Raw genomic sequence first — 15,577 nt, 5'->3', positions numbered from 1 at the left:
CACAGTAACGAAACATGATAGGGAGCAGGGAATACTTTGTATGTTTGCACAGATGTCTAATCTACATCAAGACACTGTTCGATTCTTTTTTTTAAAGCGCTAATAATTTTTTGCTCAACATAACATGCACATGACTGTGCTTCACTGCATGGAGCCATGTAGTAATTGTGAAATAATTAAACAATGGAAAGATAAAGAAACATTTCAAGACTGTCTTTAAGTACAGCACAGCTTGTGGATCACAGCAAAACAAACTGGGCCAAAATTGGTCCAGCCATTGTTGTGCTACGCTTTCCACGAGCAAGGTGATTGACAAAAAAAATGCAATTGAGAAAACTGGCTGCAAAGTTTTAACAGCACTGCAAATTTATTCAAAAGCACCAGGGCTGTAATATTTTGAATCATTGCTGTCAGGCATCTTCTTACACCTTTGCCTCATTGTTTGGTGGGCTTTGGATGCCTTCTTCAGGCGTTCTTTATCTTTTTCTTGTGCCGTCTGGAGTAGTGCATGACCACCATTTTCACTGCCAGACCGAGCCTGGTATCGCAGTGTACACCCACAGAACGCTGTTGGCATCTTGGGCACAGAGTTTTAGCGATCAAAGAGTTCATCGCGGAAACAGGCATAATAATGAACTCACAGTCACAAGGGGCCGAAATTTGTTCTTGGCATTGCTGCTTCCGCTCAGTCGCGGACACTGCGCGAAGGGAGTCGCAACGCTGCATGCCTGCGCTTCTGCAGTCACCGCTGGCACAAAACGCGGCTCGAGGCGCGTCTGAATCGTGCGACGATTCGTCTGGTGAGCCTTGAGTCACCATACAGTATGTAGCTCGTCGCACACCGTCGCACAACGCACACCGTCGCACAACGCACACCGTCTCTGTCGGCGATGGACACCTTCGACCCGCGTCGCCTCCAACAACGCGATTTCGGTTGCTGACTCGCGCGGTCGTACGCACAGGTGCGAGAGTCTCCGTTGGCACGTCTTCCGGTGGCTTGGTTATCAGTGTCGATGTCACAGGGCGATTGTCGGCTTCGCTGCTGGAATCGCACGGTGCAAGATAACGCGGCACGTTATCCGCGTGTTCAGTCGGGTTCTGCGCTTCTCCCGCTGGCCGCCGTCTTTTTCTCGCCGTAGGAGGCTTGCGCTTCCGTTTTCCGAAGGCATGCTTCATTTAAAAGTTCTTTTCGAACGAGCGACGATCCATCACTGACCTGGGAGCTTTCATAAATCCGAATTCTGCGAGTGTCAAACGAAGAAACACGCCGGCGTGGTTTTCAAAGCAGACAACTACGGTCCGCTGTGGTTGCCAGCTTGCCCGCTGCTGCAGCAGCAACCAATGGCGAGACGCCTTTCAGTACGGCAACCAATCGGAGGCCCGCTTTCATCGCAGGGCCAGTGTGACCGCCTCTAGCAGACCCGCGCTTCTTTTGTGTTTGTGTGTTTGTTACAAGATGGCGACGACCGAAGAATTCAGAAAGGGAATGGCGAAACTTCGAGCTTTCGAACGATACCAAGATGGCGGCGTTCGGTGGCGGGAAAGACGAGTTAGGGCTCCGCGAACTGCGGTGATTTTACGCGATTTAAAGCTGTTTTCTCGCCCTACGAACTCATAAATTAAATTTTTTCGGGCACTTTTAGTGCGTTTTCAGTTAAACCATTTTGATACAATGTAGATTAGGCATTGCAGATACCGAAACGCGTGGTTGCCAAAAATCGATCTTTTTTGCGATTTTCGCGATCTGATCCCCGCGTCCCCCCTTAAAGGGACACTAAAGCAAAACAATAAATCAGTTTAGACTAATGAAGCACTGTCTGAGAACCCTGCAGGCAGCCATTAAAAAAAAATAGTTTGATTATTAGATGAGAAAATGAAGGTCCAAGTATCAGTATTTGAATTTCTCGCCGAAACCCCAGCGCTGGTACGTCACCGTGACGTCAGGGATACCAAAGTATGTTTTCGCATTTCGGTCGCGTTGGCTGAATTAAGGTTCCCGAAACTTGCCATGTTTAATATTTGGTTCCTTTAGAACACAATATTGTCAATCTTGCGCGGTTCTCACCCGCACTCTCGGGACAAAGGAACGATGACACAGTAGTGCAAACAATCACAAGGGCATTTATTGCACCTTGCATAGATCAATGCCTGCTAGCCGAGTTGCTATCCACAAAACATGCCGATGGGCGCGCGACAAATCACGGAAGTCCGACTCACCATGACCGGATAGCGGGCGAATATGTTCGCCCCTTGCTAGATCGCAACGCCTGGTCGTTCGCGCGTATGTTCACGCGAACGGTGGCTCTTTCCCATGAGGCCTCGAGACGGTCTCGCAGAAGCATGGATCGGCGCACGCGCGGCACGTCCACGCTGCTTGCCGTCCCGAACCAAAGAGGCAACGCCTTATCCTTTTAGCGCCCAAGTAACCCCGCCTGTAGGCGGCATTAGCAGCGCAACACTCGCGCCATCTCTCGTACTGCGCTTCAACCACTCCGACTGCCGCAAACATCACGGCATCACGCAGGCCACGCGGCGAAGCCGGATTGCAGGAGACGGGAGCTATGCGGGAAAACAACATATCAGGGGATGCGGGAGAGTCGCGCATCCCCACAATCTGTACCGCTATATATAATTAGTAGGCCCTAGAAGATGCCATCAAAATCCAAGACGTCACAGCCCCCAGGTGCGGGAACTTAAGTCGGCGTCGCCACGCGCATTTTGTTCTTGTGCTTTTTCTGGCTTGCCAAACGTCTTATCGTTGTAAGAGTGGTGTTTTTGGTGTTGTGGAACGGTAATTTATTGATGCAGAAGAAATCATTTTTCACTTTAGTGTCCCTTTAAGCAGCCAGCTGCAGGGTATCCTGTGCCGACTGCAATGACAAATAGCGTTCGGAGGTTTACTGCGTGTACGTTTCAGCCTGTAACGATTCACGAAAAGAAACTTTGTTGGACGTGTAGCCTATCCAGCGTTGCAATCGCGAGACTAAGACAAAATGGCAGCTGTTTTTGTCATTTGAGCGCTCGTGGTTCTTGGAGCCAATCATGACTTGCCATCTTGGTCACATGCTCCAAATGGCCAATAATAGCATGTGCCACAAGCTTTCTTTTCTGATGTTATTTTCATGACCACAGCGCTACGGCTGAGAATGCTGCCGACCAACGAATAAAGAAAGCCTGAAACGTGAGCTTTTGAACGATAGAAAATGACGCTGGCAGAGCATGTAGCTATAGAGTTATGCATGACGTAAAGCGGCCGCAATTTGTCCCCAATCTAAAGGGCAACGCTTGCGGATTCGCACCTTCAGATCACTATAACAGAACTGTGCGGTATTTTGTAACCAAATTTCAAAGATAGGCGAGGAAATGTGACAGGAATGTGGAAAATAAAAATTGAAGACACTGTTGAAGCTTGGGTAAGTTAGTGTGACATTATTTTTTAACAGCGCAAGGTATGTGCACTCGTCTCATCCTTAACCTTTGCGCTGTTAAAGGACAAATTTGAAAATTCAATTTTGGGCAGATTTTCGGTCCCAAAGACCTGGGTTCCCTTAACCGAGCAATTGTTTTCTCGAGCTTTCATTAGTTCAAATTTTGTATAATTCAAATTTTCATAGCATCCCTGCAGAATTCGAATTAACGAGCTTTTACTGTATTTTGCAGTGGAAAAAAAAAAAAAAAGCAGCAAGAGAGACAGAGAGATATAAGAAAAACGCATTGCAATTTGTTACTATTGCCACAGACACGCAGGAGGAGCTTCTACTGGCCAATTTGAATAGGCAACAGGCGTTTCATGCAGATACAGTGCAGTCCACTTATAACGATATCGAGAAAGACGAAAAATATGATCGTTATAACCGATGATCGCTATATCTGGACTGCAGTTATAAAAAAAATATAATTTTTTTTTTAAACGCGGAACATACCTTTGCAGCTCCGAGCTCCAATTCGCTACTTGCTCTAAAGAATATATGATGTAGACAGTAGGCCGTAAGAAACAAACTTTATTTCTAGCGCCAATGACTGTGTCAAGGGTTAGGCGCGCCGAAATAGTCCGAAATCTGCACTTGCTTTTGCGGCAGCTTCAGATTCACAACCGCGGTGTGCATGGATTCCAGCTGCTGCGCGAACACTGGCGGCAATCCTTTAGCATGCATAACATCAATTAAGGAGTCGATCGACGACAGTGCACTTTGCTTGGACATCGTGGTCGGGGTCAAGGAGCCACTGTCGATCTCGTTGTCACTGTCGCTGATGCCGTCGCCACCGTCGCACAACTTTGCCGTCTGTCTAGACAGCACATCTTCGGCGATCGCCTCGTCGGTGACTTCATCGCAGAACGAGGCAGCACTGTCTGCAGTCAAAAACTCCTCCTTCGACACAACACCTGTGTCACCAGTAGGAACGAGCTCCCAGAGCTCGGTATGTCAGCGACTTCCACCGGGTCGGTCTCAGCGGGTTGGGAAAGTTTGTCCTTACGCACAAAGCCCGCCTTCTTGAAGCAATTGGTGATGAACCACTGGTAAAGCGCCTCTTCAACATCGGCGTACAAAGGGTCTCTAACCCTTTTCCGCTGATCGGCATGGCCGCTGATAGCTCCTGCCTTCACAATCGCGGTGCTCCCGGTTTTCAAGATGGTTGATATCTTTAACTGGACGAGCTCATACTTCTTCACGAGGGCGCTCACCTTGAAGCTGCATCGAGAGTCCTGCAAAATATCCATCTTCGTGTCAAGCGACACAGCTTTGCGCTTTGTCGGCGCCATCTTCTAACTGGGTTGAACCATTTGAACCGTTGGTTGCACGCTGCTCCGGTGGTGTCAGCTTGCTATCGCGAGAGAGACGCGGGACGGGCGCCACCGCGCCGCTTTGCTTGTCGCTTTTTTTTCTTTCTCTCTCTTTCGGAGCGACTGTGGCCGACGCGCATGAAGCGGCTAGCGCCATCTTGTCGCGCGCTGCGCCTACTCAGCTGTTCTCCGGTGCGCGGGCGGGGCGAGACGCGCTGTGCGGTAATGGCGGCAGATACGAACTTACGGAGGTAAACATCGCCTCATCTCGACATTGTTCGTTTCAGGGAACTAAGCAACGCAAGTGTTACGATTATATGGCACGGAAAACGCCGTCCAGACTGCAAAATTTTGATCGTTATATCCGATATGCGGTGAATAACCTATCGTTATAAATGTTTTTCCCCATAGACCTAATGCATAAAATGACACTCTCATGTCGACCCATCATTATAACCGATATATCGTTATATGTGGTATCGTTATAAGTGGACTGCACTGTATTAACACGGCCAAGTGGTGCATTTCTTTATCCCAGCAATGTTTGGCAATGGAAATGGGACACTTTGCTGGCTCGCCTTAGTTATGTTAAACCACCCAAAAAGAAAAATTGGTGAAGGTGAAACTCAACATGTCAGAATAGTTGTCCCGGGGGAGGGAAGAGAGAGAGAGAGAGAGAGAGAGAGAGAGAGAGAGAGAGAGAGAGAGAGAGGCTTAGTTGTGTTTGTACCCCCCCACCCTTGTTGCATGATGTTCGCCTCTCAAAAATTTCTGGGGAGAACCCTGGACTAGTGTTCCACGACACAGTAAGATGGCACCATGCATTACCAATCAAACATGGCTAGACAAAGGCAGTCTAGTCAGGATCAGATAGAAGTTGGGCTGAGGAGGTCATAACACGGGGGACAGATGACTGGTGGTCCACTGAAGCTATTGCTCACCTTGTGACTGGCCGAGGAAGTTGCAGATGGTGCAACACCTGCTGAGGTTGCAGAGGACGCGGGGACACCGCCCAGTGCATTGCCCGCAGGGGCCACACTGTTTCCCAGGCCCTGAGGTTCCTTGGGCGCAGGGATGCCAGGAGGCCGAGGCGGCGCTGCTGCTGGCTGAGAAGGTAGCGACTGCTGCTGAGACTGTTGCTGCGGTGGCTGCGACTGTGGTTGAGGCACTGCACCAGCCGTTGCGGGAGCAACATCTTTGCTGGCAACCGAGGAGGCACCTAGCGAACCCGCAGGACTGCTGGAGACTGTTGATGATGGAACCTTACTGCAAGGGAGTAGGCATGAAATAATTGGAGATGTGCTTGATCAAAACGCATGCTTCATATGAATGCTTGACTGTGTTTCTGCCGTGTCGCGGTGGGCAGATGAGATGGCCAGAAAGGTCTTTTCCTTTGGCGATACAGTAAAGAAATTAAATTATGGGGTTTTAGGTGTCAAAACCACAATATGATGATGAGGCACACCGTTGTGGGGGACTCTGAAAACTTGGACTACATGGAGTTCTTTAACGTGCACCTAAATCTAAGTACACGGGTGTTTTTGCACTTCCATCTAACCCGTCATCTCATGCTTAGCAGGCCAACACATACCCACTAAGCAACCGCAGTGCTATACCAAATTTTGAGCATTCTAAATCAATATTGTAGCTGTAATATAAATGTTTGGCACCAGTCTTCGCTAAATATAGGCTAAAGTTCCATAAAGAAGTGCTTTTTCCACAGCGCAGGAGTTGGCATGAATGCTTAATGACCGAAAATCGGAACTACTAGATCGTGCTGACGACACGGCGGCCGGAACAAACAAGATGCTGGCTACGTCTGCTGAGCATGCATCTGCCAAAAGTTTTCAGCGGGTGCTCAGAAGGCATCACCTAGTGACACTAGCCAGACTACATTCCTGGAGGCTACTAATGCAATAGCACCTGTATATGTTCAAATATTTTGTGGTGTTCCGTTTAAAAAAATAAGCTCATTTTCTTTTTTTCAAGCTTTCTTAGAATCTCATGTTTGGTGTTATTTAAACTTGCCGAAGCACTATCTCGGTCTTCGGGGTATATAGAATCGTAATTTTAAAAGCAGCATGTAGCTACAGGTGTGTACCACACAATGCTAGGAGCAGATTTTTAAATTTTGCTTTTGTAAATTTTAAAATCTGGCTACTAATTGGACCACATGATTGCCACGCCTGAAGATCGAACTTCAAATTGCTGTAAAACTGTAATACCTGCAATATAAAAAAAAGTAGCCCTACAGTTGTGTAGCTTACACTTTGTAGTAGCCAGCCATATGTCTTCATAAACATTCTGGCTGATACTCTTCTGACAGTTGTTCAGATAAACAATAGGTGATTAATTTTAATTATATCTTGAATCATTCAGTCAACTTAAAAAGCAATTATAGTTTTGAAATCAGCATGAAAAACTGTCTGGGTGACAATTTTCATTAAATTTAGTCAAAAAATAAGTTCCTAAACCCCTCTTCCCCCCTTAAGATATGAACCAGCATTTCCACCAGCCACGAGGCTGACACCTGCATGAGGCTGACACAACATGCAGCATCTGCCACTGTCGGGCTTGAATCGCCCATACTTTTGTTAGGTGACACTTCGGCATTAACAGAGGTAACAATGGCGAAGAGTCGAACCTCATAGCAGACATATTTTTGCGGTCACAGCAGCACTGCCATGCAACTTCTCCTTGGCATTCCAAATGCCACACACTGTAGCCAATGGTACACCCCTCTCATGTGCCAACCCCAACTTCTTCGTGCCACGTTCGATGGCAGAACGATGTCCAATTTTTCTTCTATTCTGAGCACCTGGTTTTTGTCCTAGCTTGATCGACGCCACAACATGGGCCCCAACACTCTCTGACTCTGGCACAGCGCTGAAATGATGCTGATGTTGATGTCGCTCTACCTTTCCACGCGCCCTCTGCCTTTGCGCTTAGAGAGGCCGTTCCAATCTATGAGGCACGTTGTTCTGCCAGGCCAATGTACCGCCGCGACTTCACGATGAAAAATGAAAACACTGTGTTAACCAATACGTATGCAGTAAGCTGGTATGGTTTATGTGGATACAAAACACATTACGTTCAATGGCTGCCGAGTCAGAAATTTGACTTTACTACTTTTAACACGAAACATTTAAAATGAAGGTTAACAAGGTTTCACTGTATCCCTGCTGAAAGCAAACTACAGTCCAGTGCTACAGGGAACACTTTTTCTATCAGTTGTAACTACCATTCACAATATCAGAGGTCAGAACAATAGGCCAGCCTATAAAAAGCACAGCCCTTGGTTGCAGCATCTCCTCAGTGTGTTTCAATTAGTCTCATTCAACTGTGCACATTCAGGAGAACGAAAGTCACAAATCACATCATCACCGGAGAGGCAACAGCCAAGATTTAAACGCATGTACAAAAGTTTAGGGGGAGGGGGAGGTTGGAATTCAGGCCTAAAAACTACTAAAACATCAAGTTTTGCAACATTGCATTTTCCGAATCTGCATATATTATAGGGCCTCTCACCAGGTCTGGCCATTTTGAACTAACAAGCGCACGGCATACAATGTGCGACACTGATCGTGCCTGCAAAGTATTACATCGCAACGCACCACGGGAAGATTTGAAATTTTGAACTGAATGTCGTTTTGCCTTCTCACAGGTACTGCGCTCCAAAGTTGGAGGGTGACGTAAACGTGCTAGTGCGCCTATGTACACGTGTTTGCACTGTGACGTTGCTCATGGTGACACGTGACTTCGAGAATTATTCAAGGCAACATCTGTTTTGTAATATGTTGCCAGTCTTCATGCGGCATTCCAGCACGACAACTGCAGCCAGATGATTTGAAGAAAATGATGATGACAAAATGTATTTATTAAGGGATGGCGCGAAGGCCTATAATGGGGAATAGGAAGAGGAGGGGGGAGGCGTATTCAGAGCCGTCCTAGAAGCTGCACGTCCTTGGCGAAAGTCAAGAACGAGTCCAGAATGACCCTGTCGGAATCCACCGAGTCAGTTGCTGAGAAAATAAAGGCTCAAGAAAAACTACAAGACTTTGGTTCCATGCCAGCTACCAAGCGAAAAACCGAATTTCTTGCTCACACTGATGCAGCTGCGCCTGGCTCCGACGCAATGGATGCGCGCGTTGCTATCGTAAGCCTTGATTTTATAAATGCTCTGCTGTCTTGTGTGAAGTGCAAGTTGCGGCAGTAAGCAAAGGTGATTGTGTCTACGGTCCTTTCGTAGAGAGTCGTCACGCGTGCAATCTAAGGCGATGCTGTGTTGGCGCAGTGTGTGCCACGCCAAATGTGCACCCACTTCCTCGTGAGCAATCTCGCTTCACACAAAATGCAGAGCACCGGCAATCAACATTATCTTTTTCTCTTTTGATAACCGTTTCACACCGCTGCACACTAACCTGTTACAATGGGTAACATGTAAACACGTACTTCATTGCATTTCTAAATAGAGTTGTCTGTATTTCTCAATTTTCTTGAAACAAACTTTGCACTCAGACTGCTATCAAGAACTGGGTCAGCTACAGCTGTATAATTTTTTTTTGCTATGTGTGAAACTGGCAATGAAAACCCGCGGGATAAGCCTAATATGCTAGGCAACCTACCTGACACCATGATGTCCATCCAGGTAAGGTGTGGACGAGGAAACTGATGAAGTGACTGCGGCCTGCTCAGTCTGAACCAACCCTGGCGGCATTGTGGGCTGTGCTGTGGACACAGCTGCCAAGCCATCCGCAGCCCCGAAGTCAAACGTGTCTGTGCCGAACTCAAGGCCACCAAACTGAACTTCTAGTGAAGAGACGGCACTGTCTTCTGGCATTTCAACTGCTGACTCTGGTATCTGTAGAAAGCACACACAGAACAAGCAGCATTTTTAGTGCTTACAGATGCTTTTTAACAAACACCACCGCTCTTGCCCTCTGGCCAGTAGTTAGGATAAGCAACACAAACCAGCTTTCACACGTAAAGGTTTCGAATAGTGCAAAGGTATTGCAAAATTTTGTGGCCACTAACGCCAGTGCACGGAATTCAGTCTGTTAGGCACGAGTTCAATTGTCACGAGTGTCAGAACTTTGTAGCCATGCGAACACTATCGCGGCATTTACTTGTGAATCAGGTGCAGAGTTCTATGGCGAGAGCCGCTGTACGAAGCCCACCTCAGGCCTTTGTGTAATCGAGGCCCGTAGACAGACACAGAGATACACACTGTGGGGATACGCGACTCTCACGCGTCCCTGATAAGTGGTTTTCCCGCATGCCTCTTGTCTCCTGTGGTTAGGCTTTGCTGTGTGGCCTCCACGATGCCCGCGGCAGTCGGTCTGGTTGAGGCACAGTACAAGAGATGGCGCGAGTGTTGCGTTGCTAACGCTGCCTAACGGCGGTGAGTCAGACTTCTAGATTTGTCGCGCACCCATCGGCATGTTTTATGGATAGCAATTCGGCTAGCAGGCATTGATTTATGAAAGGTGCAATAAATGCCGTTGTGATTGTTTGCACTACTGTGTTGTCGTTCCTTTGTCCCAAGAGCATGGGTGTGAGAACCCCACATCTGGCTGCCCAACGTGGACCTCTTGGGGCATCGGACGATAGATTCAACAGTTTTGCTTCGTTCGAGACCTTTGTTTGAACCGAAGCGTAGGGCTAGCGTGGAATTTGATCGCTAGTGTCGGCGGCGTGCTTTCTTGAGCGAGGCGACGGTGGCTGTAGTGTGTTTGAACTTGCCAACATTCTAAGCCTTTCCGCAAGTGCTTTTTAAAATGACATTCGTCGGTACGAGAGCCACGCAGTCTGCATCCTGGGAAAGCGAGGCTTAGCGCCCGCGGAGCATTAACAAGCCTGAAGCGAGTGAGTACGGAAGCCTCGTGGGTGGTCCGAATTTCTCATGTAAATAGCTTCTTCTATCTCTTTGACTCTGATGAAGTTGCGGCTTTGGGAGCCGGGTGGCAGCGGGCCACAGGTCCTGCTGCGGGCTGACTGGTACTGCGGCCTGGCACTGGGCGCTCCGACACCGTCTGGGACGGTGGGCGCCGTCAACTCGGATGCTGTGTGCGGGGTCGGACCACCTCACAGAGCTGACGTCTCCTCGCGGCTGCCTGTTTTGCGCCCATTTTGAGTGTTGTTTTTTGGATGCCGGTTGTTGTCAGGGTAGCAATGCTTTAGGCCTAAGGCTTTACGAAGCTGCCTGTCGCACGTGGAGGGGCACAACGTGGTGGACCGTGGCGTTGAGGTTTTGCACTTTGATTCTCTCATTCTAGTTAGCCTCCCACGAATTGAAATTACTCGTTCGACTCAAGGAAGTGAGCTTCGTTCACGTGAACTTAGCATCTGAATATCGTACCACGTGGGCGATTCGCATGCAGAATTCCTCTCCCTTGCACTACTTTAGTGTTTGCCGAGTGCAATGAGTGTACGCAGTGTGATTGGAGTTACCCCTCGTTTGCCGTCACCTGCACATCGTCTGCGCTGCTGCCTCGGACTACGATATAGTTAACGATATGGCTATTTGTCTATCCTGAAAGTGTGCTTGATGTGAAGGTAACATAAAATATGGCACTCCAAAAATTTGTTTTGCAAAAAAAAAAAGAAAAAAGAAAATAAAACAACAACACCAAGAATGTCATGACCTTCAGCACGCATTTAGCTATGCAGTCAATACTTACAAGCCTTCTATCCCATTTTTTAGGTTCCCCAACCTCTCCAGAAAGTATGAGGGAGAAAAATTCCGCTCATTAAAATTGAATAAAATGTTCACAAGATATCGCTCTGAAACGTTTATGGAAGCATCAGGGAGACATTCTAAAAATTTGTGCCAATTTTCATCAAAATCCATGAAGAAATAAGGAAGTTGATTTTCAAAGCTACGTCCCCCCTTAATGCCCGCAGACCATTTCCGAGCACTAAACCTGGCGATATTTACAATTGAAGAAAGGCTGTGTGCGTCCAATTACATTGCTACCTGAACGTTGCTCACTGCATGTGCGATTGGGTTCAGGCATGATCAGCTGCCGAAGTTTTGTAGTATCCTGTCTACTAAAGCCATTTCTAAAGGGATGTGCTTGTGAACACTTTCTATAGCCCCCCTCCCCCCCCCCCCAGGTTCCACTGAATTTGAGAGATTTTGCCACCTGGTCATAACTTATTTATAACAAACGCCAAACTTATTTTTCTATTATCAAGGTGGGCACTTTTTATGACTAAATTTGACAAATGTATAACTTCGCTCAAAAACGGTCTAAAACAATTTATAGCTCAAGACACACTGTGAACATTCAGGATCAATTCACTGTGGTGTATGTTACCATGCAAATTGCTGTTCATTAGCTCATTAGGCCTTAAAGAACATGCTCTTTTGGATATCACTAAAAATATTTATCACAGGAAAAAAATAATTGCATTTCTGGTCAGCTGGTAAAAATACAATGACTGTGCGAATTTTATTAAAATTGTTTGCAAAAACAAAGTAATTTAAAGTGCCTCATCTCCTCTCGAAGTTGAACGGATTCCAGATTCGCATGATAGCAACTAGTGCCCCCAGTGCCTGCACTAGTGAATGCATAAGCCCTGGCCTGAATTCTGCTGCTTGTTATCGTGCACACATTCTCACTGACCTTTGAGGGAGGTGGCACCCGCACCCTTGGCGTCTTTGTCCGCTGGGACGCAGGGACTGGCTTGGAGGTTGTGACAGAAGAGACGTCTGCAGAGGACACCGTCTGAGCCACGGGGTAGCTGCTGCCGGTGACAGAATTGGCTGCCGAGCCAACCTGGCAATGGACAGAGGGATGCAACAATGAACTAACAAGGTTGATTCCGAACTACAAAAAATGCAAAGAGAACTTGCTAGGTGCCCAACAAAATGCTGCAAACAGCCACAGATGTACTTGCAAATAAATAAACAAATAAATTAAAACATGTGAAAGTACAGACAGCCAGAAGCTGGCACATTTCCAAATATCAACTAGGATAGCACTTAGCAGTGCTAGCAATGACCATGGTCACAGTGCTATTAATCTAGGGCAGCGTCGTCACTTTTGGCCTGGCCTGCACTCTCCATCATATTGTTCAACACTTGATCGCCTAAGTAAATGTATGGCAAGTGTGTGTTCTTTTTGTGTCTGCCTTCATGTAGCCTCTTGGAGGAGCTGCAGGGTTCATACTTAGGTTGTGATGGCTTGAAAAGCACATGTGCGCACGCCACTGGTGACCTTGCACACTCATTCATCAAAGTGGTATTTCTATATCTTGTACCTTACCAACTTGTGATTCAGTGAACATTGTGACGTGCCCGCGTATGCTCAACACGTCTCAAGTCTTCTGTTAGATACCTTCAAAATGGGCAAAGTTCGCTTATAATACTACAGTCGACTCTCGCTGCAACAGACCCCTAATAACCCAACAAAAGACACAAGTTTATGTGAAGTCCATAATATCCGAAACACCTCACTTCCGAAACTTTGGTCACTATGTCTAACGTCATTGCAAAGGATGGAATGTCCAAAATAAAGAACAAAGTTGCAGTTTCACCCAAAAGGCAGAGCATCGATTGCAATAGCAAATCAGTAGACAGCTATGCGAAGTAAGGATAGTAGTTTTATCTCGCTCGATGACCGCCGGGAGTTGCTGTCAAAACGGAGTGAGGAAGCGCGGCAGTAGTGAGTGAACTAACCTTCGTGCGGTCTCTTGCTTCAACGCGAACATAGAAAGCACAGCGCATACAATGCTACCAGCACTGGGTGCACTTTGTCTACACTGCAGATCGCTTTGAAAATGAGACCCGTGGGTTGTGCACTTTGACCACGTCGCATATCGCTTTCAAAAGTAGAACCCCACTCCCCGTTGCCTCCTCCTGTGCCTCACACACGAAAGACAGCACATTGCCACCCGGCCTTACTCTCGCGCGATATAGAGCTGCTATCGTTGGCTGACCCTTGAAAATAAGTTGTCAGTCTATGTTGACATGGCAAAATATGTTGGTTTTATATGCCAGATTTTGAAAAAAACTGCTACTAATTTCGTCTGCTGTAGCAGAGTCCATTGTAGCACGGTCTGTGAAAACCTAACTTGGTTGCGTTAATAAATAGGTAGAACAAACTAAGGTTGAAATATGGTCCGTTATACCCGAAAGTCTGTTGTACACGGGTCGTTTGTAACGAGTGTCGACTGTATTTCATTAAAAAAGCTGTTTTCAATGCACAAAGGGTAATTGATGTAATGTCAGGCTAGATACAATTAATATGCTGAGCTTCAGTATTTGGCACTAACACGGTAACACATCTAACCATTCAGTACCACAGAAACATTACCACTACCTCTGCCAATTTTTATCAAAATCTATGAAAACAAAAGGCAAGGAAGTTCATTTCGAAAGTAACGTCCCCACTTGTGCAGAATATCCCTATTTTACGACACAACAAACTGAAGGTATATGGGTGTTGTATGGTGCAGTTTTGATTCTGATTGAGCCTATTCCACACTGAATTTCTTTGCTGCAATTGGCTCCTTTACGCAAGCTGCAGAAAGGAGCCAATTGCAGTCGATGACTTTGATCCAGATCGGAAGGGTCCATATAACACCGCTATTAGCTCATTTTGTCAACAAAGTGCTGTTACAACTGGTATGAAATTTTTTGTTGTTGAATTCTTCAGAACATTTATATCAAATTACCGTATTCACTCGAATCTAACGCACACCCTTTTTCCGATAGAATGGGACCAATAATTGTATGCGCGTTAGAATCAAGTACGACCCTAAATCCGCGTTACCACATCGCCATCGGCATTCGAAAAATGTCCATCTCGTACGCGCTTCCAGCCTAGCTGCTGTAGCTTCCTCCATGTGCATACCTCCATGCTGTATGTGTAACCAGGCGCTGGTGTAATCTACCACCCATCTTTTTTATTCAATCAGCATGGAAGCACCGACTGCGGAGACACGCCGAGTCCACCATGATGCTGCATATAACAAGAAAGTTATGCGCACGGAGACGGACGGAAATCGGGCTGCATCACGAGTGTTCGGAATTCCCAAAACTTGCGTGCGGGACTGGCGCAAACAGAAGAATATTTTCGCCAGCAAAGCAACAAGGAAGGGTTTCAGTGGACTGAAGCAGGGCCACTTCGCTGAAATAGAAGAGCAGCTCGCGGAACACGTGCAAGAGCAACGAGCGGCACAGCGGCCTGTGACGACCGTTCTGCTCAAAGTGTGGGCGATGCAGCTAGCCCTACAGAAAGGGCTAATGCGGAGTGACTTCAAAGCGAGCAGATGTTGGCTATCAAATTTTATGAAAAGAAAAGGCTTTTCTCTTCAAAGGTGGACAGGTATATGCCAAAAATTGCCCAAAGAATATGAAAAGAAATTGCAGTTTTCAGCGGTATGCTTTAAGTTGCGCCATAGAAACAGCTACCACTTCGGACAGATTGGAAATGTTGATCAGACGTCCCTCTACTTTTACATGCCTGCCACCACAACCGTTGAAAAGAAGGGGGTGAAGCAAGTGCGCATTTTGTCTTATGGCCACGAAAAAACTAGAGTCACTGCAATGCTTTGTTGCACTGCAGATGGGTACAAGCTGCCCCCATATCTTATCTTCAGACAGAAGACGCTCCCAAAAGGAATCGTGTTTCCGAGTGGCGGGATTGTGCACACAAATGAAAAAGGTAGGATCACCACGGACTTGGTCGCTGACTGGAATGATAATGTTTGGCGGAAGAGATCCGGCGGCAGTTTGGGTCTGCGTGGGATGCTTGTGCTTGACGCGTTCAGGTGCCACCTTGACCA

General features: G+C 47.0%; 1 protein-coding gene across 18 annotated transcripts in view; it reads right to left on the bottom strand.

Annotated features, from left to right (window-relative positions):
• The window catches only part of LOC142575880 (uncharacterized), an 81,439-nt gene that overhangs the window by 48,511 nt on the left and 17,351 nt on the right, over positions 1–15,577 (bottom strand). For all 18 annotated transcript variants that reach the window (XR_012826725.1, XR_012826726.1, XM_075685633.1 and 15 more), the window contains exons 9-11: positions 12,412–12,564; positions 9,409–9,644; positions 5,725–6,049 (exon numbers count right to left, since the gene is read on the bottom strand). Coding sequence is in view for 16 of the 18 variants with exons in the window: in XM_075685633.1 (XP_075541748.1) it covers positions 5,725–6,049; positions 9,409–9,644; positions 12,412–12,564 (714 nt within the window). In the remaining 2 variants the exon portion in view is untranslated. The remainder of the gene's footprint in view (positions 1–5,724; positions 6,050–9,408; positions 9,645–12,411; positions 12,565–15,577) is intronic.

This window comes from Dermacentor variabilis, chromosome 3, assembly GCF_050947875.1.
Source record: "Dermacentor variabilis isolate Ectoservices chromosome 3, ASM5094787v1, whole genome shotgun sequence".
Classification (NCBI taxonomy): domain Eukaryota; kingdom Metazoa; phylum Arthropoda; class Arachnida; order Ixodida; family Ixodidae; genus Dermacentor; species Dermacentor variabilis.
The sequence above is the reverse complement of the archived record's forward strand: the minus strand, read 5'-3'. Positions and strand labels throughout refer to the sequence as shown.